Source organism: Grus americana, chromosome 5 (assembly GCF_028858705.1).
Source record: "Grus americana isolate bGruAme1 chromosome 5, bGruAme1.mat, whole genome shotgun sequence".
NCBI classification, from domain to species: domain Eukaryota; kingdom Metazoa; phylum Chordata; class Aves; order Gruiformes; family Gruidae; genus Grus; species Grus americana.
The window spans coordinates 6,233,046-6,256,603 of record NC_072856.1 but is presented as its reverse complement, the minus strand read 5'-3'; the positions used below and the strand labels follow the sequence as shown (position 1 = coordinate 6,256,603).

General features: G+C 37.9%; 1 protein-coding gene across 1 annotated transcript in view; it reads right to left on the bottom strand.

The window, feature by feature from the left end:
* Positions 1–23,558, bottom strand: part of LUZP2 (leucine zipper protein 2) — a 202,616-nt gene that overhangs the window by 52,891 nt on the left and 126,167 nt on the right. Inside the window, exons 6-7 of the mRNA XM_054828713.1 lie at positions 15,788–15,850; positions 12,409–12,471 (exon numbers count right to left, since the gene is read on the bottom strand). Of these exons, the coding sequence (XP_054684688.1) occupies positions 12,409–12,471; positions 15,788–15,850 (126 nt within the window). The remainder of the gene's footprint in view (positions 1–12,408; positions 12,472–15,787; positions 15,851–23,558) is intronic.

Genomic DNA, 23,558 nt, shown 5'->3' with positions numbered 1-23,558 from the left:
CAGATGTGCAGCAAAACCCAGACGTTCAGCAACGTCTGAATTATATTTGAAGCACATACAACAAGAAGAATCGTCAGTTAAAACCATCATTTTTGCAAAGACTCACAGCTTTTACATTTTCTTAATGCTCATTACTGCCACAATGCTCTTCTCTCTCATTTGTGACTATTCGGGATGTACATTTTAAAAAGGAAGTAAAACAGACCGTTTGGTTTTAGCACTTGTTGTTATGTCCGATGGATAACCGATCCACATGATTACAGAACCTGCTGGTCCTTCTCTTCCGAGTCAGTCATCTTTAAATGGTTGTATTGCTTATTTTAGCAGTAAGAGAACAAACGCTAAGGGGATAAGCATTTTAAAATTCATTTTAGGCATACCAGAATGCTCCACACCTCTGTCAGTAGCGTGTAGGAAACATTTACTACTACTTTTCTTGAGTGAGAATCAGTGTTTGTCAAGAGATAACTATCTTAAAACTTCCCATTTTGAAAACATTACCTCCTATTCAGCTGATGAATAAAGCCAAGCCTAACACATTCAGCACGTTCTGGATTTCAACGTGTGCCAGGTACCACCAAGGACCTGGTGCCCAAGGCACCACCTTGGCTGCTGCTCCTCCAGCCTCTCTGGTTCCAAGGAAAGTCAACGCGCATGGGGCCGATGGCTGGTGCCTGCTCTTCCTTTTCACAATTTGTCATGTTCGTGCCTGGCCGTTCCTTCCCTTACTGCACGGAAGCTGACAGCACGTCTTGTCTCAATATCCTCAGCATAAAAAGTTTTCAGGTCTAATATTTCAGAAAAAGACATTTGTCTTGGCAATTTCTCCAGTGCCTACCGCTGCAGAAGCTTAAATGTTGAAAAAAAAAAAATGATTGTTCCAAAACAGCTGGTCACAAAGTGTACTTCTGGCATCGGCATTACTCATACAACACCTTGCCCCCTTTTGACATAAAGCACTCATGGATCCAGATCCCTAGTTTTCATAGAAAACATTCTCTCTTTTTCCTGCTACATGTTCACAGCAGATGAGGCTGTGACTCCTCTTTCAGCTTCTCCTATGTCTTTCCCTCAGTCCTGCTCTTTTCTCTGACGTTTGAGCAGTTTGGAATTTTTCACTATGTGACAAATTTTTTAAATTTTTCAACCCTACTGGGCACACTCAAAATCATTATTATAATTAAACCATTTGGAAAATAGCAGTCAAAGTTCCAATCAATTTCAATTTGATAACAATAGTAAACCTCTCCTCATTTTAGCGGGAGCTGGACCAGGTCTGTAAGTTGATTGAGTAGCTGTACGTTGCCAGTTAAATGTGGAGCTGCTGCTGCTAGATTTAAGTAACCTTGTCTCATGCTGGCTATTGACTAGCCTTGTCTCACACAGTAGCTCAGCCTAGCTGTTTAAGACTGCATTACGTTCTAATGCAAGTCCATATCCTTAAGGTCGCATCCTCAGGGGCATATAGAAACTTAAAAATGAATTTTTCAGTTCATTAAAAAAGCTACAACAATTTTTCATGCTCAAAACCGTGTTGTAAAAAGTGTACGGACAATAAACTACTAGACCAGAATTACTACGTACTGGAATGATATTCACATTTTGCAAATCTGTGATTTCCAAAACTGCATGAAACCCATTAAAAAAATAGGCAAAGGAGATTTGTTTCAATAAAGAGATCAATGAATTATGTTAATACATAATCCAATGTCCTTACTGGGAAATACATACAATGACATCCCTCCACCTTCTTGTATGACACTTATCTCTTTATATTAAACAATTCCCATGTCTGCAAACAGCTTGCAAGTATTTTTGAGCGGCCAATTCCGTCTAGATCTTCAGGCCGCTCCTGTGTTGCTAACATATTACACGTTAACACATTACTAATGATTATAACATCATCGCAACAATATACAAAATGCTAAAATATGGCATTTGAAAGGGAAAATATGCACCAGCAAAAAGATGCCAAGGTAAACAGGGACACCTACTTCCTAAGCAACACACACACAAACTAGTCTACACACATTTTTGTCAATGTTGTGAAAATACACTACACCACCATTCAGGGGAAAAAAAATTACCTACTACAAAAGAAACCAAATTAAAAAAGCCCAACAAACACAACAACAACACAAACCCAAAAGAAATCTTGTACTTCATGAAAAGAAGTAGCACTTACTCACCACACAGTGATGAAAGACCACGTAACAGAAGATGAGGAAATACTCCCTATACTAACTATGTTATCTCAGCAAGATAGCTATCTGAAAAGTAATCATGCCATCTCCTACCACCCAAACATCAACTACAGATATTTATGCAACAGCCCTAATACATTTTACAAAAATCAATTAAGCAAATTTCCATTTCCTGTCTCTCCCAGGGACCTCAGCTGCTACTGAGAAAAACAACTCAACAATTCTCTGTCTTAAAGCATTTTTCTTTCTACATCCACTAAGTAGCCAGATCTACTCACAAATAATTGAAAACCTGAAAACCAAAATTACAAATCCAACAGTAGGCAACATCCAAATACATATCAAAGTGTACAAACATATTGACTCGATCAAGAAAAAAAAATCCCAAAGTGAATAATCAACAAAAGCATTATAAAAACAAACAAAACCCATCATAAACCTCCTCATTTGGAGAGAAAAAACAAAATCTAGCAGTTTCTAAGACTGAACTACCACATGCAGCAAGAGTTACAGGGTTCCGAAACCATGAAGACTAAATTCAATGTTCATAATACTACAGAGTAGAAATAGCTCAAGGAAGAACCCACAATCTCTTATCTTAGGACTCAAAGAAAACATCAATTCTCACTCATGGCTGTACCCCATAAAACCCCGCACAGCCTAGCTCATCAGTCATCCACCTCAGAATGCGGCCTGCCAGCTTCATCAGCAAAAAAACCCTGGCACAAAGTTCATATTCAATTCTGTTATTCTCAAAACAGCAAAAAATTGAATTCTGTAAAATTATTGCATTCTAGAAATCCACAGACAAATAGAATAATCTTCAGATAACAACAACTTCGAAAATGAATAAAAAAAAAATCCACAATACACTTCCCTTTCTTCAGCCATCAATGCGATTGCTTTCAGGAATATCCTTACAATTTTCTTCCTGTCATCAAGATGACTTTCAACAAACAAGGATAGTCCTTGAAGAAAACACACCTATTTTCAAGCAAGTCATCAAAATAATAGCTGTACATGATCACACTGCAACGTGAAAATTCAGCTCTCCCTAGCAACGTGCTCCTCGCTGTCATACATCACCAGACACAGCAACTTCTGGGAAAGAGCCCTAAACACTGATCAAGCTATTAAACATATAACTTTACCGATTTTGTAATGACCTTGTTTTGCAAATGCTTTAAAAGAAAAATACCATCAATCTTACTATCTGGCTCTGCACAAACCAACGTACACAAATGGAACCAGAGCACGAAATGCAAACCACTCCATAAGTTTTAAGCTTGTAGACAACCTGATCTGCATGTGTAACCACCAAATCCTGGATCTGTTACTCACAAATGTTTAGTAATATCAGCACAAAGATCATAATTCCTGAGCTAAAGATGAAGAAAAGCATTTTGCAATACTTGCAGCCATGATGTCGTCTCCTATGCCCAGAGATCTTTTCTACAAAAGAACAAATCGTAGTTTGAAATAATTACTCAAAATAAAACTACTGAGGTCATCTCTCAAAGTCTGGGGCAAATGGCATGTGATGTCTTTGACCCAAAGTATTACTTAAGCCTTTCTGCCCCAAATTATTTTAAAATTTTTTTGGTGGGTTGACATATGATTTATTTCCACCACCATCTCCACCCCTTTTCAGCCAAATTTAAATGCTACGGTACACGGTACCTTTTTTTAGGAGCAGCCCTAAAATTTTAGACTAATTTTTTTAGGCAAAAGATCATTTTTGTCTCTAATATGACTCTGTACAATTACAGATTGATTAGAATTTTCACTTGATTGTTTTCTTTTGGTCGTGGTTGTGCATCATCGCTTTTATTGCTTTAGGAAGTGGTATTAGGCTCTGAGATCTCAGTTCCTTACAGACTCAGCAGAATGGATGAAGAACCTTAAGACTGGAAAAATAAGAAGCGTGATACACATCTTCAGAAAGACAGAAACTGAAGAGGTCATGACTTATACATCCATTAGTATGACATTCATTTTTGGAAAAGTACTGGAAAGAATAGACTACCTCTCTGAGGGACAGAGCTTTCTTTGGCATATGTATCATTCACGAACTGAACTAAACATACACTCATTAAATACTGTGGCGACATCAAACCAGAACTCTATGTGTCATAAAAGATGGGATTTATCTAAACTTACCGTGATAAACTGGAAAAAAATAGGATGACATTCACTAAAGACACTAAATACAGACAGGAATAATCAATAAAACAAATAGAGAATATAGAACAGTAGGGATGAATGACTCAAGATGATATCACCACTGAGTACGTCATGCTTTTGCAGAAAAGGCAGAGAATACTGTGAGTACAGACACAGTTCTTTGCTCTGCTCAGCGTGAGTGAAATGTCCAGCTGGACTTCAGTGTCCATTTAGGGCACTGCGAATGGACGCAGACCAAAGAAAACAAGTTCAGATATGACTAACACGAAGCATTAATGGTATACAAACATGGACCGAAGTAAGACTGGCAAAAAAATTCTACATATGTTAATCTAAAAAAGAAGAATACTGTGAGAGTCACAGGATAACAAATTTCAAAATCTGCAAAATTTAAAAAAAAAAAATCTACTTCCCAAGTCTACGGGAGATACCATTATGACGAATTGGCTTCAATTTCAGTAAGAAAAATTCAAGACATGTAAGGAAATTTTCTACTACTAAGGTTAATAGACTAGAATACATGAAAGTAGCAGAAATACAGAGTTTGAACTCCTGCAGGTTTCTGGAAAAAAAAAAAAAAAGGTAAGCGTTTTGAAAGAATAACACGTATCTAATTGAACCTTCTTTGGAGTCAGAGAATGGGGACCATCCTTTCTATTTTCCGCAGCCTCCTAAGCAAACAGCTTTTGCCAGAATTGAACCAGTCCTGATGGGATTGCCACATATGTATAAGAATTTTTTCTCTCAGTGAATACAAGGTAACTTTTCTTATTTATGTATTTAAAAGGAAAAGTCTGTAAAAATATTTTCAGACTATTTCATTGTCTATCAGACTCTGCTTGTATTGTGGGCACTTTTCATTTCATGTTTTGTAAGAAAAGCAAAGGCTTTTAGAAAAAAATAAACTAAATCCAAAGAAAAATAACTTCTTTCTTGCTAATAAAATCATCAAATAATAATATACAAGCCACAGTAGGCCAATGAGATTGAATTTATCAAATAGAAAACATCATAAAATAAATAAAAATATAGCTAAAAGGAGGTTCAGTTTGCTACTTTCTACTCATTCATCGTGTCATTTCCAACACAGTCCAGGGAAACATTTTAAAGAACATTTTCCTAACTCAAGTCTTTGATAGTTATTCTCTCAAAACAATATGCTTAAAAATGCTCTACATTACATGCACAATAAGGAGTAATTCTCCTCTTCCAGACTCTATTCAGCTGTTATGCAACGTGCTGAAGTCAGCCTGTAGCTTATAGAACTTCTTATCCCTAATAAAGTCACTGGTTTAAGATCTCTGCAAAACAACCCCACCAAATTCAAATATTTTGCATTACATGGATGTTTATAACCGACCTTTTACAGTAGCTTTTTTGTTGTTGGTTTTCCTAAGCAGCATGGTTAAATTTCCCAAGGGAGGTCACAGAAGATCCAGATGCCGAGGAAACACGCGGGGTGAATAAGCACACTGCGGGCTAGAGATCCTGTCTGAAAGCGAGCTGGGCTGTAGCACTCTCGCAGGGAAGTTGATAAGACAGGCCCAGAGGAAACTGTCCTCAGTTTTCTTATCGCCTCCCTTTAACACTGAGCTACAGAAGTTACATTCAGCATTACAGGGCAATGTAAAAGCAACAACAAAGATAAGAGCATTCTTTTTCTGCTAAATAAATCAATGTATAAAAAAGTTTAAGGAAAACAATGTCGCTTTTTTGGAAAGCTTTCTGCGAGGAAAGAAGGTATTTTATGGTACTTGAAACTTAATGAAGGATCTTTAAAAATGCGTTAAATAGCTTCGTTTTTCAGACATGCAAGGTCTGCTGAATTCTGCAGTTGATAACAATTTTAATACAGGCAGGTGCAAATCATGGGTGAAGTGAACGCACATTTATGAAATGGCCGGACTTGGGTCAAGCCTGACTGCCAGCCACATACAAATAGTTAGCAGAATTGCGTTGGAAAACCGGAAACTTTTACATCTTCACACGTGTGCAAGCACACACACCTTCTGTAAAACGTTATCAAAGATTTAAAATTATGTAATCAATTGTTTCAAGCCCAGAAAGTAAGGTCATTTATATTTATCTTTAACACAAGTTCTTTGCTACGTCAGGTCTTCAGTGGTTTTGTGGGGTTTTTTGTTTGGTTTTCTTTAATCATTTCACTTCCTTCTCTGTTGGAAATACAGAATCTCATAGTCTGCAGCACAGAAATAAATACTACTTTGCAACTCCGGGAAATAGGTTTACTGTGGCATGTAATTAACTACTGCTAATAAGGAGGAAAACACATATGGTGGCATCAATTTTACTTTAGAGGGAGGAATGGTATAAATATTTACCACATCCAGTCAGTACGATGTGAAAACAATTTCACGTAATTTTGCTTTTCTTTGACTCTATTTACCATATCAAACGCATGGTTTAAAATGATTTTCACACATCCAAATAATGAATTTATTGGTGTAGCACTAGGTTTTTCAAAGAATTTGCAAAATGGTTTTGACTGTCAATGTCAGACTTTTAGGTACGTGTCCTTTGCCCCTTATACATAAAGGCAATTCAGGTGTTCCCCAGACAAAAATACTTCCTTGAAACAAGTCCTCGAAAGAAAAAAACAAAACTTTTTTTTAAACTTGCCTTCTCTTTCTTATATAAGTCTGGGTAAGCGGTTATAAGACAAGCCTAAATCTGAGATGTTGGTACGGCGCTGCTTAGCTCTGTAGGGGTATACCTGAGACACTATTTAGGACAATAAAAGAGAACTGAAGGTAAATGACAACCTCGCTCTTCATTTGTGATACTGCACTTCACAGAAACGTGTGGGTACAAAAGTACGGCCATGGAAACAAGCTAGACCACCGTGAGGAGCAGTAGAGGTTGTCAAGCATTGGGACCAAGGTTCTCCCCTGCCCTGTTCCTCTCTCCCAGTCAGCTCCACTAACCTCCTCACCTGCCTTCTCCTTTCCCTCTCTATTTGAGCATCTCCATCTTTGCTGCTCCTTGATGCCGCTCATCTCCCAGACCTGCATTTGCCTTCTCACATATCCTCTAGTTTGACGCTATTGCTGGACACCTGGTGGGTCTGAGGATGTGGAAAGGTCTAAGGACCCCCCAGGGCCACAGGCAAGCAGTTAGTCATTGTAAATCCCCACCTTGGCAGCCACGTCTGTGTACCCAACTGGAGCAAACGTGGTTTGCTCTTCAGAAGAAGGTACACCATTATAAACCATCTCGCTCATGGTAAGACCACGTACGGAATACTTACTAGAAATTACCTAATTTGTTGTAAGGCAGATGCTATTTGCTTGTTTATTTAAATTTAAATTCTACTACAGAACAAACATTAAGCACATTGGTAGGCTAGGCATAGTTAGCTGTTGCTCACATTTAAACTTTGAGGGCTTTTTTTAGGACTGTTTATTAATATATTTTGTCTCAGACTTTAAATGACAAAAGGGAAAACAGATTAAGCAGTAGATGAAATTTATAATTTTGAAATTCTGAAGCAGAATCTTTAGAAATTCATCCCAAAAAAGTAAACAAAGATATACTCAAGCCATAACAATGAACCATTCTCACCTTGTACATTTAAAAGAACAATGATTTAAAAAATACAAGATACTTGTATAAAGTGATAGTGAAAGTTATTGCTGGATTTATTTTTCTTCATTTCATATGCCTATCAGACACACACATATGTTTGTGTTTCATGAACAAAACCCCAATTTTTTAAAAATTATTTTCTAATTTAGTAAAACGTGATGACTTCTAGGACGGTCCAGCCAAATGATGAGAAGACAGCTAATGAAGGAAGGGTAATTTGAAAACAAGTGACTATGAATGCCTGAAACAAATGTAGAACTCAATCTAGCAAAGTACTTAAGAGTACTTCACTGAATTGGGGTTTTAGGACCATAATTAAATCACTCTAATTAAGAGTGGACTCATTCAGAACTAGTAAGTACCTACTTACAAAGGCAGCTATGAAACTAAGAAGCTTGACTGAAATTTTTTATAATTCCTTATTTCTCTCATCATAATACAAAGCAAATTGCAACTTCTACCGACTCTTTAAGGATACCACACTGCATGGTTTAAGGGACTGAGCTCTGACAAAAAGACAGGAGCTCAAATTCTAATCTCAGCAGAGATACCGACAACCTCTATAGCCTTGAGCACATCACTTACCTTCTGCGACTCACTGCTTGTCCGTCACATGGCTTTATATCACATACAGAGACAGAAAAATATAGATATACATACACACATGCCACATAATTAATCAGCTAGATTACAAAACACTTTGAAAACATAAGAAGAGTAAATACATGTCAAATATGATGAGCTCATGTTTCATTTACTACCACTTGTTAAGTTACTGCCACATATTGTTAAAAGTAGATGTAATTTGCCAATGCACTGGAGTATTAAAGGAGAATGCTGTCTTTTCCGCCCCCCCTTCATCTTCCTCTCCCACTTAATCGCCACAGCTCTAATCAGTCCAGAGTCATTGACAATAATAGTTACCAGAACTTAAGAACTAGCTTCTCGATATGTTGATTATGCAAAACAAAAAGCAAACAAAACCCCCTACTTACTTCACATGTATCTTCACAATTAATTCCACCACAGAAAGCAATAGCTTAATGGGCACGGGCAGAAGTATTCCCTCATGCCCTTTAGAAATCTAAGATGAAGTTTACATCCTTCTGGTGAACTGCTATGAGAGCCTTGCAACATTCAGAGCTACACAGAGAACAGGAATCCCTAAAGTCCTCAGCAAGGCACACCGAAAATGTAAGGTTTCACGGGGTGGGAACGTGGTGGAAGGGGGAAAGGGTAGACAACCTGTAACGTGACAGTAACTAGCAGCCAGGAGATGAGCACACACACCATTCGTGCTCTGTGCTGGCAGAAGACCTTCCATCCACCGCTTTGATCTTTTATCAGGAAGAATCCAAGCTTGACAAAACAGCCTCACCAGCAACGATAACATGAAATCTGCTTAGTTTCTAGTCTCAAAGCAACTAGGAATGAAATACCACCCGTTCTTGCCCAAACCTAGCAGCCTCTCTCTGATCAGACAGATTTTTAAAAAGCTTTCCACCCTATATCAAATGGCTTCTACTCTATTCAGTATTTCTTCAGACCTGAAACACACACACACACAAAACAGCACACTGAACCTGCCCCTTCCCACATCTCACATGATTATTTAGGAGGATAGCATTATGTTTGCTATTCCCTTTTCTTCATAAATCAAATTTCCTTTAGTTAGGAAAAAGACCAACAGATAAACCTGACAAAAACATTTCTGACTGCACATAAAGGATATATCAAATTAGCAAATCAGGCAGACACATACAGAATTGCACACAGTCAAGAGATGTTTCAGGTATTTGCACGTGCAGTTCTCAGTACGTGGGACTTTGTAATCCACTTCACAATCCGTTAACATTATCCATCTAAAGTTCTCAAGGTGTTTTTAATTACAGTAGATCATAATTTCCCTAAAAGGCAGACAATATTTTCCATATTTTGGAATTAAGTGCATTCAGAGCAGAACTGATCCTACGTAACTTGGGACCTACATCTGAGCTGGGGACCCTAGTATTCCTTCCTGATCAAGAACTATGTCTATTCAGTGCAGGTCAAGGAGTTTAAGGCATAATTCACACGGTCAAATGTAGATATAGCCTTTAGGAGAAAAGGTATTTCCCAGACTCTCCAAGGATTAGAAATGAAGTCTACAGCACAGACATCCATATCCAGCCAGATGAGACCCACTTCTATGCACGTTCACACCAGACGCGTTGCCTCCGTAACAATGCAGTAAACTCCCTCCCTTCCACCACAAAACTCTGATCTTTACATCTACACCTTAACCACCAAATTGGCATAGTTTACTGAACTAGGATCAGGAGAAGGTTGATTTCACTTTACTTATGCCAGTGACTTGCCAGATAGCCTTTCCCATTTGTTCACTTCTTCATGCTTGTGTTTTCCTTCTCTGCTTCTGTAAATTGTTTTCAGGTGGGCAGCTTAGGATAGGAGGTCCCCTTGCTAAGCATTACTATACAACCTAACATAATTCAGATCCATTTTGGGGATCAGTGCATATTAGCATAATGAAAACAACAAGTAGACAGTAGTACAGAACAATCCTTCTGCCTCAGCCAAAGAAAACAAGCTTTCACACCCAGGCGAGTTTAGAAGCTATAATCTTTTCCTTTCAATTTTAGCTGAACTATGTGTTGTTTTTTTGGTAATGCTTGCTGGTATTAAAATTTAACTGCCTAGATGTATAATATGCCTAGGCTTTACATCTAAATCTATTCCCTTGGTTTGGGTCTTATGATGATTAGAAATAAATGTTCCTGAAAAACCTTGGAATCAACCTGTGCATGCAAAAAAAAAAGGAAAAAAAAGAAAAATGAAAAAAAAAATCACACAAATCACAGCGCTCATTTTAAATGGCCTACGTTATTCCATCTTTACAATACCATGCATACAATAGAGAGACAGTAGAGAGAGTTAAATACTTCCAGAAGGCAATTTGGACCTCATATTGAGATGAATTACTTTGTAAGTAATTCTAGCTCTAGTCACTTTGAAGATGACTACTTATCTTCATCCTTTATGCCGGGAATAAAAGCACTCTCAATTAGCAGGCTCCAGTCAGGTGACCTGAATCTCTCTCCTCCTCCTTTAACAGGGATTAACTTCTCCCCGTGTTAACAAGGACTTAATGCCCTTCAGCAAAATATCTGCATGTTCTTTTTTTATCCTGTCCCATTCCCCTCCTCCTTCCCTCTTTTTTTTTTTTTTTTTTTTTTTTTTAAATATACTAGCTAGACTGGCTATTCATTTGGATGGTATGAGCCACAGACCTTTTTTTTCTAGAAGCTTCAGTTTTGGTAAAGATGTTTCAGCATATAGCAGACATTTGGATCCAAGGACCTAAGAAACATTCCATTGCTCAAGCTTATCACAAACACAAGAATTTGCTTTAAGTGTTGACAATCATAGAATCACAGAATGGTTTGGTTTGGAAGGGACATGTAGAGGTCATCTAATCTAACCCCCCCTGCAATGAGCACGGACAGTTTCAACTAGATCAGGTTGCTCAGAGCCCTGTCCAACCTGACCTTGAATGTTTCCAGGGATGGGGCATCCACAACCTCTCTGTGCAACCTGTTCCAGTGTTCCGCCACCCTCATCATAAAAAAAAAAAAAAATTCTTCCTTAAATCTAGTCTGAATCTATCCTCTTTCAGTTTAAAACCATCACCGCTTGTTCTATCGCAACAGGCCCTACTAAGTCTGTTCCCATCTTTCTTATAAGCCCCCTCTAAGTACTGAAAGGCCCCAGCCTTCTCTTCCCCAGGCTGAACAACCCCAACTCTCTCAGCCTGTCTTCACAGGAGAGGTGCTCCAGCCCACTGATCAGCTTCGTGGCCTCCTCTGGACCCACTCCAACAGGTCCGTGCCTTTCTTGCATGATAAAGGAGGGCTGCTAATCAAAGAAAAACCAAGAGCCATCTGTGAAATATTCTATTGTTCAGCTGGAAGGATGAAAAATGTGTTACAGAATCTATGGAATAGGGCAACAGATTTTGGTCACCGGCAGGAAACTAGAAAATTGCTTTATGTGAGCAAGTAAATACAGATATTAATAAACTAAATACTTTCCACTGCTTTTGTTTATTTAAAAACAAAGACACCAGACAACCTTTTAGGCTTTGAATCTTCTCTTCCTTGCCTCAGAAAGCAATTTAATAAAAAGCACTGTGCCTGTTATAGTGCCTTGCAAAAAGAAAGCAACCAAAATAGAGGACATTTCTGAGACTGCATTATGGTATTATGTCTGTCTGTGGTGTTTTGAGCTCTTTTTGGTGTGGTGAGAAGGAAATGATTCCTCAGAACTACAGAAATAAAGGCAGCTATCACAGCCCTACATAATTTCAATGCTATATTAACTCTAATACTTTAGCTAACTATAGTGAAATGAAACTTACCTTAAAAATCAAATCCTTTTTCCCATAACGAAGCTCTTTCAGCTGAGCTTGGATCTTTTTTGACTGAAAGTAAGGATAATAAAATCAGGGGGTTGTTATTTTAAATATTTACTTTTAAGATCAGGAAAAAAAAAAAAGGTAGCAAGTTCTGACAACAGCAAAAACTAGATCAGCTTTAAAATGCAGAAAAATAAATCGAAATCAAAGTCAGTTGCTTTTCCAGGGTAGCATGCCTAAATCAGGCAAAAGTATCAGGAAAAACGTAAAATGGCACTCACCTAAAGAACATACCTGAGATAGTAGTATTGTAAAAAACCGTTTGGCTTACACATTTTAGACATGAGAAGTTATCAATATTTTGCATGAAGCCCAATTGAAGGCAGCACCTTCAAAGTAAAGAATCTTCTTTCTCTGAGAGGGAAAACATTTCCTAAAGTGTCCATAGCTTCCATAGTGGACCAGGGAGTTCCAGATAGTATCCAAATGAACTAGGTTTTTAGTTTGTGACCATATCCTCTAAAACAGGTATAGTTATGCTGATTTATATCAGCTTAGGATGATATTTATTTTAAATATTGTTAAATTTATTCTTCAAATTATTTTAAGTAATGGTCTATACATTTTTTGTTTATTTAAACAAAATATAATAGAAACGTTGGGGGTTTTTTTATACCACACCCAACTATTTCACCCTTTATCCAAGACTTCTGTCAAAACAATAATTTCTATTTAATAAAATCCAGTCTCAAACAATATTCAATAACTTTTCTCACATTAGTTAATACCAAATGTTTAGAACTCCTTGGAATGGATTAGAAATCTATTCCACGTTTACTGAAACAGCACATCCATAAACATAACATAATACAGATGGTAGTATATCTTTCGTAAATCAGAGCTTTTAGAAAGATTTGATGTCTTTCCAATTGGTGCAGTCAAATTCAGTGACAGACTTTTGGGAAGGATGAACGAATCTAAGGATAAAAGTTTAGAACTTGCTTTAAATATTTAAGAAGCAAAGCCAAATTGGTTATTGGTTTCCGTAAAATCTGAAACAAATAGCCAAGATCCGTGCAGTTCACTTCTTTCTTCTGTAACTATATCTGCTGTTATTTGATCTGCACAGCAGAACGTGCAAATTGCCTACACTCGATAGCCCTGTCCTCTGATCTGGGCAATGCAATCGGTAGAGCTATGGAATATATTCCACATCAGTTAAAGACCAATGAGAAAACCTTAACCAGCTTTAATTGTTCTAAGAGCTGTGCTTAAGAAACTACACAGTGTCTGTGACATACGAGGTATCCAAACCGACTACAGAGGAATCGGAGAATTACAATTAAGGTATCACTCACTCATTTGCTAAATCACAAACCTGCGATGAAATTAAGAGTTATTGAGCTAAGTGTATTCAGTGTGTAATGTATATGGCCTGTAATTCTTTGTGATAAAATGTGGTTTTGTGGTTTTTCTGCACTTCTAGGGAAAGGACATACAAAATCTTTTAGTGTAGTCAGCCAGATAAGATCATCATTAGACACAGGCTGATAACGATGTCTAAAACACAGCATCTGGGAATATTTCCCTGGCACATGCCCTTTTGTTTCCTGGGAAGCCTGAGGTTTGCACCACTCTGCCTTCCTCTCTCCAGGGCTCTGAATTCCTGGAGAAGAAAAGCCAGCCATAGCAACTGTATAGGACCACAAGCAAGCTCCTGTCTACGCAACTGGCCAACAAGGAATCACAGGGCTCACTAAAACTCTTTGCATACAGCCTGAGAGGGCAGAACGAAGCAGGAGCTTCCTGGTAGGTGATTCTGTCCATGAAGGGTATTTGGTCCAATAACTAAAAGGATATTGATTCCACACAGTTGTTATGCTTGGTGAGCATAGTACTTAATTAAAGAGCAGAAAAAAATACACTGTGTTTCTCTGGCTGACACCAGCTAACTGGCAAAACAACAACAACAAAGGATGCTCCTGTAGCATCTTTGCTTGTTCTAATTGCACTAACCCACTTAAAAGCCACAAATTTGCCAGGATGATTCATAAAGTCTGAGATTCTAAAGGTTTAAAATACACTCACAATCTGCTGCCTTGAGAGTTAGCTAGTTTTTGTTTAGTTTTCTGAAATTCTCTGACAGCAAGGCTTGTCACACTACACTAAATTTAATTTAATCTTAGGCTTCACCCTTCGATTTAAAGACATTTATGTTGCAAATATTAAAGGAGACATAATCAGTGAAAAGATCTTCAAGTTAATTACCAAACATTCAAGATGTTATGCAGCTAGGAAAAACAAATTTGAAAAAGAGGGGAAAACAGAAAGCTATGTTGCACACACTGCCAATTTTTTAAGCAATAAACAAGGGAAGAAAATATATTTGTATTCATACACTGTGGCATGTTTGAAAGCAACAATGGTGATATAGGAAGATAACACAGATTTTGACAAGCTAGCAAACAACCAAACAGACCCAAACCGCTATTGTTTCCTACCATTGAGTATTTCTCAGAACCAGTGGTCGCAGCAGATTTGATTTAGGCTAAATAGCTAATATAACTAGAAATCAATACTTTGACTTTGTAAGTTTTGACCTCTAAGTTAAAAAGTAGAATCTTTAATGAAGAAAACATGTTCAACCATAATTATGAAAATTTTAGTTAAGAAGAAAAGTGTTATGCTTCTGTTTCATTCTGGCACTGCGCAATAACTTTCACAGAAGATATATATGCAAAAAACCATGACTAAAATCATGCAAAAGAATAAATCAGATTCATATATAGTAATATCCTCTTTCGTGAAAAGTTAAATAGCTAAAGGCACTGCTCGCATGAATGCAGTTACTTGTACATTTATGTATTTGCAAAAAAATAAGGCTTTTGAATCATCAGCTGTCTTCGCTAGCTTGCTCTTCAGTGGAGGGGAGATTTCCTTCCCTGTATTTTATTAAGTGACCCTTTTTTCCTTGAAGTAATGAAACATTCTAGGAATCAATAATACTAATAAATCTTTACTGTCTCTATAAATTATTTTTTAAAAGGAATTTAGCTAGTCCTGTCTTATTCTAGGCATGGAGATCATGGAAAGGAAATCTGTTTTATATATATTATAGATCTATGATGTACATTTACGGATCTATATATACTTTTCATAAGCGTGCCCAAAATTTATTTTGTCTAAAACTCAAGTTTGCAGCTTGCTTTCTAATACATTTGAGATGCTTCTAGTGAAGTCACAGAAATAAGTTGAGAAGGCTTTAGGAACGCTCACCATACATGCATAGTATATAATCTATACCAGAACCTCAGTACCAAAGACTTTGACACAAGCTTCTTTTGGGTATGGTAGATTTAGAACAGAGAGGAACTTTACTTACTTCTTCTGCGTGAATACCACAAAGCTTGTTTCCTGACAGGAGCTTGGTTTTGAGGCTTTTGTTCTGAAAGAGGGAAAAGAAAAAAATACAATTTTATTACTGAGAGTTACTGAAATATTAAGGGACCCTTTAAATATTTGATCATACTGGGTTTATTTTATACATGGATAACGCCTTCAAGTCACCAGCAAAGACACAGATAAGACGACAAGATAGAAGTATCACGGCACAATATCCTCTCTTACAGCATTCTAAAAGGCTGTGACTTTGCATTAAAATCTGCTTTCACAGGAACAAGACTGCACATAGAAACCTTCCAAAACACTCCAGCAACTGAAAGCAATTCAGATTGGATACGCTGAAGTAAAAATGAAAGAAAAAACCCTGTAATCCTTACCTGGTGTCAACTGCAAAGCTCAATATAATCTTCAGTGAATCATTATAACAACTGAGTAATAGGACCAAGATGTCATCACTCTACCTTGATGATCAAATTTATGGGGTCTTTTTGCTAAATTTCTTAATTTAAAACTGCAAGTACTCAAAAACTTTAGAAGGTTAGCTACCTGATAGCGTTTTGCCAAATCAATATGCTTTTTCATGTAGGAGTTTTAAAGGTGTTTCTTCACATTTTCAGGGAAAATAATAAACCCTGATAAAATGAATTTTCAATAGCCCGGTTATTCTTTCCGCACTCCTCACTCATATTATCCCGTAATTGACAGGCAAGGGTAAAGATTTCTCTGCAGTGCGGACATCTTTCAAAACTGCTCAGAAACCTAAGTATTCAATAAGCAGATCTTCAAGTGCTGGACGTAACATGCTTACACTAAAAAGAAATTAAAAGAACATCAAAACCAGCTTCTGTGCTAACAAACTGCAAATAAACATGCAGAACCCTAGCCCACCACATTTCAGGAATGTATATTTATTACCAAATAGTGATATCTTTCTTGAATATCATGTACGAGAACAAATAAGCATTAGATAAGAAATGGTAATTCCATCCAGGACATCAGCTCAAATTTAGATCCACATACAATGAAATACTGGAAGCTTTATTGCCAGAATTACAGTCTTGGGAGTCTTTCTTGAAAAAACTTTATTAAAGCGAAGGCAAGGAAGCTAAAGTTCCATTTGAAATCTCCTTTGCACAATTCCCAAGCAATGAGAAGACATGACAACTTGTTTCACATGTTTCACTGTTGCTATCTACCAAAGACCAATACACACTGCTGCAGAAACAATAAATCTTTTCCAGCTGTTTGACACAGGCACCCACCGTTCTGTAACGCAACAAAAAGGAATTGGGATGTCACTTTGAACAAGACAACCCAGATTCTGCCTCATAAAATATGATTTGCAAAGGCCTGGGTGTGTGGGGAGGGAGAACAAATGTTCTCATAAGTCTCACAGTCAATTACTCTTTGCTCTTGATTTGAAAATGATGATGTAAGCTCATTGCAGAGCAGCACCCTATTGTACTAACCACCATAGAAATACAGAACAACACAACTGGCTCTGCCCAAAGGGAATTGGGTAACAGATACAAGACGAACAAAGATAAACCAAACAGAAACCAAAGACATGAAGCACATCCAGCACACCTATTGCTCACCAGGGTACGTCTAACGAGCTATGTTGTGCTGTGATCAGACAGGAGATGTGACTGCTTTCACATACAAGATCAGCAGTCACCTCTTGGGATGATGGCCAAACAGGTGGGCCAAAGGCTCTGCTTCATTGGGGAACTGCCCTTAATTGACCCAGGAAGTCAAGTCATCACTCTGTTTTGACTAACTAGCTTGATTACCCTCCAGTCCTCCTACAGCCTGACGGTGGTTGGTTTAGGTAACAGACTCTATCCATATTTCAGAACCAAAGAACGAATGAGTTGTAATCCTTACGTTTTTACTCATTTGTCTGCATTTTGCCAAGTATAATCTACTGTAAGAAGTACTTCTATGCATACATTAACATTTTTCAAGTAGCTTCTACACGGGCTGTTTTGAGAAGGCTCTGTAGTATCCCAGTACATGAAGAACTGAATGCCTACCACCTTGAAAGGATATACATTGCATCAGAGGCACAATGTCCACATTTTGTGCCAAAGTAGTCTGGAAAAAAAAATAGTTCAAAACCAAAACTTGATGAAAATATTTTAAGTTAGGAGATGGACTCTGTTTTGGAGATTTAGCCGAGTTTAACAGGATTTACCAGTCCTGTCTCATTATCCAGTCTATTAACAACAAAACAAAAACCAGGGTTACCAGAATGCAGGCAAAATGGTCATGATTTAATCTGCACTTAATAATGTTTTTAGAAATGAGAGCAAGCATTAAAGGTTACAATTATCAAGAGCATAATAGGTAGGAGCTTGTCAGAGGTAGATGACAACTTCCTGCTTGCAATCTGAGTGATGTTACTCAGCAAATCACATGTCACTGTCAAATATAGCTTTGCATCCCGATTAATTTTCTATAGCAGAATGTGAAGTACATCAGTAAAAACATGTGAAGTATAACACCGCCTGATTTGATCGAGATTCTAAATTAAATGTTGCAAAATAAAGAATACGTAGCTGATCAGACTCTTCAAGTTTGCCAGGAAGAAGCTATTCAAAAATCAGATCAACTAATCAATGAGATTTTCAGGTTATAAATGCTTGTCGAGCCAGGACAGAAGTTCCGACTTCTAAGTCTTCGATAAGGATTGAAGAGGATGCTGCTTATTTTCCTATTAAGCATCCTTCAAAGAACAACAAGAAAGAAATTAAACTAACTAGAATTTTACACAGTTTTTATTTCAAACATTTTATTTGTTATCAGGTACTTGAATGCAAAAGGTCTTGGACATTTCAAGTTTAAAACCCTATAAAAGTTTAAGGAATGAATTAAGTATCTGCAAACGTGTCTTTAACAGCCTCTTTTAAAATTATATAGAATAATGATTTTAATTAGACATAGCATTTTAGATTTAGAGAAAGAACACCATTATATTAAAACTAAATAGGTATTTTAATGTATTTGAACATGTTGGAAAGCTTATAGCACAAACTGTTAGCTGGAGTGTTCGCATGTAATCATATCATTAAGCCAAGTTACTGCAGTATCTAATTCTTAATTTACTAAATCTTTTAACTTGTTTGCACCAGTAGTTTTAGTGCATCCCTAAATTCAGGTACAGAAAACTGCTGTCAGCAGTTGCTGCGTGCACAGGAGCCCTCTTGTCTCTTCCCATGCAGACGATTCTTACCGTCCCGGTACCTACACTCAAGAAATAATACCACACGTGAGTACAGTGTCTATCAGTGTCCTCCAAAAAAGTGAGAGCTCTCAATGACAACTTGTCAGATTTGATACATATTCTTCACCGAGCTTCCACATTGAAAATAAAAAGCTTTCTGCCTCATTCCTAAATAGATTTGTCAGTCAGTCCCTGGGCTTTTTTTTTCCTTTCCTCGTATACTAACATAAAGTTCACATATTTTGAGTTCTGATTTTATTTTCAGTATGTGAGATTGGGCTTAACGGAAGCCGAATTCACTATATGAGTATTGACAGTACCCCTATATTTAGGTTGCCAAAAGATCTCCCACTGATATAAAAGCACGTAGAATAAGCTGTAGCATCCCAGCTGCTTTGCCTGTGTGTCTGGAACCTGTAAGGAAAAAACCACCCCATGCTCGCTGGCCAGAGGGGGTATATATTCCTTTCTATTCCTAACTTTTGAAAATAATCTCTGCATCTGTCATTTATTCTCCTCAAAGGCCAGTAGCTGGCCAAACTAATCACCGAACATCTGAAGAGACGCACGCGTGTTATTACAAAAGCAGCAATCCCTACCGTGACAGACTGAGCACATCACCTCTCCGTGGAAGGGGAAGAGGGAAGGAAAATACAGACAGATGACTACCTCCGCATTCTTAGAAAACAATAACCATGATGCCAATGGCCCTTTTTTTGCATATTGTTAAAGAATTTTACTTTTATCTCAATAAAATTCAGGTCTGTTTCCCTCTCCTATCTCCTCCTCCCCACAATATCAATACATAATGGGAAATGGTGTGACAGGGGTTTTTTTAGTATTATTTTCAATTCACATCTCCCTATTAAAACACTTGGACACAGACTTAAAAAGAAAAGCACAAACTAAACACTTAAAAGCTCCAAAGAAGCACTTTTACGGTGTCAGTTTTAGTTCCTGCCTTCTCTGCAAACTCATTTTATTAAAATCATTAATTACATAGCTACATATTATATTCCTCATAATATCCTCTCCTCATTTAGCACACACAATAAACACCTCATGAGGCAAGAATCACGGTATCTAGGCATTGTTAAATGTGACAAACTACCCCTTGGTCCAGTGTAAAGGGGTTTATTATGATTGTAAATCTGCAGTTATGGGGATTAATATTTATCTGATGTGTCATATATTCTACTTACAGAAGAGTAAAATTATGCCAGTGATTGAAGAGACACAAATTTTCAGTTGTCATTTCTTAAGTTAGGTTATATTGACTTTTGACCACACAGATGAGTGCTTTAATACTCTTATATTTATGTTTCATAATTCAAAACACACATATTACCACTTGGAAACAGCATCAGGATCTAAACCCAGGATGAACAAACTATATCACGGAGATATCATCAGTACAAAACAAATTTAGTTTGCCTACTAAGCCTTTGAAAGCATGAGGACACAAACTATGTTCAAGGAAAGAAAATCACTCTCTTTCTCAGAAAATTATTCCCAAAAATCAACTTCAGTTCAGACACTTTATCTGAGGTCTGACAGCAGTTGTATACAAGATAAATTTAGCTCTGCCTCCCCTTGATGAATAGCGCAAATCAAACCATGCTGAGCCTCTGCTCATCACTGGAACATTTCTCTCTTATGGGCATCCTACTAAAAAAAAAAAAATAATCCCACACCCAAGAATAACAAAAAAAGCTGGACTCTGCTCAGGAGGAGTGTCAGGGCCAATTGCCAAGATGAACTGCTTCCATCTCCTGTGAAAGCAAAGCGGTTCACTGCGCCCTTAGGAGGGAAATCAGAAGACAGCAACAGACCAAAATCAAATATCTGGACTTATCCGATATCACAATGTGTTGGTACCGCTTTTGCTTTGGATATTAGCTTTGTATTTCACGATGATGAAAAATGTTTTATATAGCATGAAACAGTGCAACTGCTTTAATCCCAGCAGGGTTGGCTCAGCCCTTCATCTTTCCGAGACAGATAAATTGAGTTTCCTGCACTGTACTATGGGAGGTTTTTCAGATAAGACCTTAAGAACTGCTGTTCTACCTTTCCTTTACAGCCAGTGAAGACATTACGACTTTTTATAAGAGGAGGAATTTGCCTTGATATTCTTGAGGACGTTTGAGTCTCTTTTCCCCACAGTTTTTCAGTGGTCAAGTGTGTTAGACAGCTGAAGGACTCTGCCCCATCAGTGTATTTTAGTACTGATGATGCATATATGAATGGCACATTTTTCAGATTTTTCTGGATCTAAATCATGAAAGCACCGTTGTCCTAGCTCTGAATTCCTGAGAAAAACCCACTTTAACCATGGCCAGCCTCTCCGCGCCCAGAAATGCCCTCCAACACCTCTCCCTGCGCTGCATTTAGCAGGCACATGCAACACCCAGAAGCTGACAGCCAGACTGGGTAACCCTGGCAAACACGTCACATTGTTATTTGGACTTTTATTGTCCTCTCTCTGGGTTTGTTGGTTTTTTGGTTTTTTTCCTGTAACCCGTCCCCCTGCCTTATACCCTTACGTTACAGATAAAGGGACATCAGAGCAAGCTTCCCCAAAACAAACTGCAGACGTTTCTTTTCCTTTGCATATCTATCCCTATTAATACTAGAGGCTGCCGGTTTTTCTCCTGAATTTGAGTTAGTCCAGCTGAGCTGAAGGAGTTGATAAGCAACACACAAAAATCTTCTAGTTGAGCTTTTAGCAAGAGTTTTGTATTGGGTGCCACAGGTACAACTGTTTAGAAGCACGCTATTTCCATGAATCCTCAGGCATGCAGGGGAAGCGACAACACAGTCTTCTAGTGAACTGAGCACAGACTTGTGCTGTTTAGCTGAAAAGTGCTGTGTCCACAATTTCTTCCCAACATTAATCTGGAATAACTTGTGCTCCAGGGAAGCACACAGACAAAAGGAGGAGCAGAGTCAGGATATATACCCAGATACATAAGAGGTCCCTCCTGAGACAAGCAGATTTTGTTTGTATACCTTCATTTCTGTGCATATATGACAATTATGCATAGTGATAGCCTAACTTTATATGAAATTCTCCGCTCTACCAAATAAGCGGTTCCTTACGCCTGAGGCACAGTACGTACATCCTGCATTTGTGCCCTATGTAATCCCACTGTGTAAAACTGAAACGCAAGGCCACTACACGCTACCTGTACTTTATCAGCTATCTAACGTTTGCCAGATGACAACACTGGTAACTTCAGGCAACTGCTTCCACACGCACCACTGCTACTCGAGTCCTGCCTTACACAAAGTTTGTTGTGGGTGGCCTCTACTATTGCTGTGCGTCACCTCCAAATCTCCCCGTTAAGGAAGTTTTGCCTGGTTTGCACTAGTGAAGCAGCACGAGGCTGTCTGAAGACGCCTTTTAGCCATGGCTACGACCATGGGTTTGCTGCATCATAAAACAGTTGCTGTAACAATGGCAGCACAATGTTAAAAGAACCAGAGTAAGGAGATACATAATAATAATATCAGTAATGAAAAGTATACATTTTGACTAATTGGTTTGTGAGTTTTTTTAATCTCTCTCTCTCTAAATGTAAACATGAGAAGATAAATATACATATATATATTTAAAGTCATAGCAAGGTAACACATTGCAGCATCTTGTATTGGATTCACTATAGACAGTAAATTTTTAATCACATTCCCACCTGCTCATGCAAAAAACAACCCCTTGGAAGTATAACACATGAAGAAATTGTAGCACATGTTGAGATTTGATTCCATCCTCACCATGGAACAGATCAGCGTGTAAATGCGAGCCTTCCTGCCCCTCAAAAGGAAACAGCAGCTTAGAGGCAGTTCGAAGTTTCACTGTAGCTGAGCAATGCATTTCACACGTAGCCTTACGATACTGTTATGCAAACACAGGGTAACTCGTCTTTGATCTAGCCTTCCTCACACACACGCTCTTTCCTCAGAATCTTTTCATACATTTCAACTTTTTAATGTTTCCACACAGAAAGTCTAAACACTGGTTTCTCCATAAAAGCTCATTCCTACAAAACTTAATGGTTTAACTGGGATTTGTGTCTCTAAAGCGCATATTATCGATAGACTGCATTGCAAATGATCATTTAATAACCTAACAGGAAGGTTTAACTCACAGGCTAGTTGCCACGAGCATTAGCATTTGCCTACTAGCAATTGCCTAGCCAGCTAAGTTGCAGGCCAAATCCCAGTCATCCATGGATTCGTAGCTCTTCTTGTGTCTGAGACTTCATTCAGAGCACAGGTAAGCACAGGAGTATCAGAGTAGCACGAGACCGTCCTTCCCTGCCCAAGGTGAAGTGTTTAAGTGCTCTTCAAAGGCAGTTAGAGTGAAGATGTCCTCCTCCCTTGTTATTCACAGACAAACCATCAGCATTCTGAGCAGGATGAGAGAACTGCTGCTGTGTTTTAACACTCTTACATTTTTATAGAATGAGTTAAGATGCTGATTTTCCACAGCAGTCTTTTACATTAAAAATGTGTGATGGGA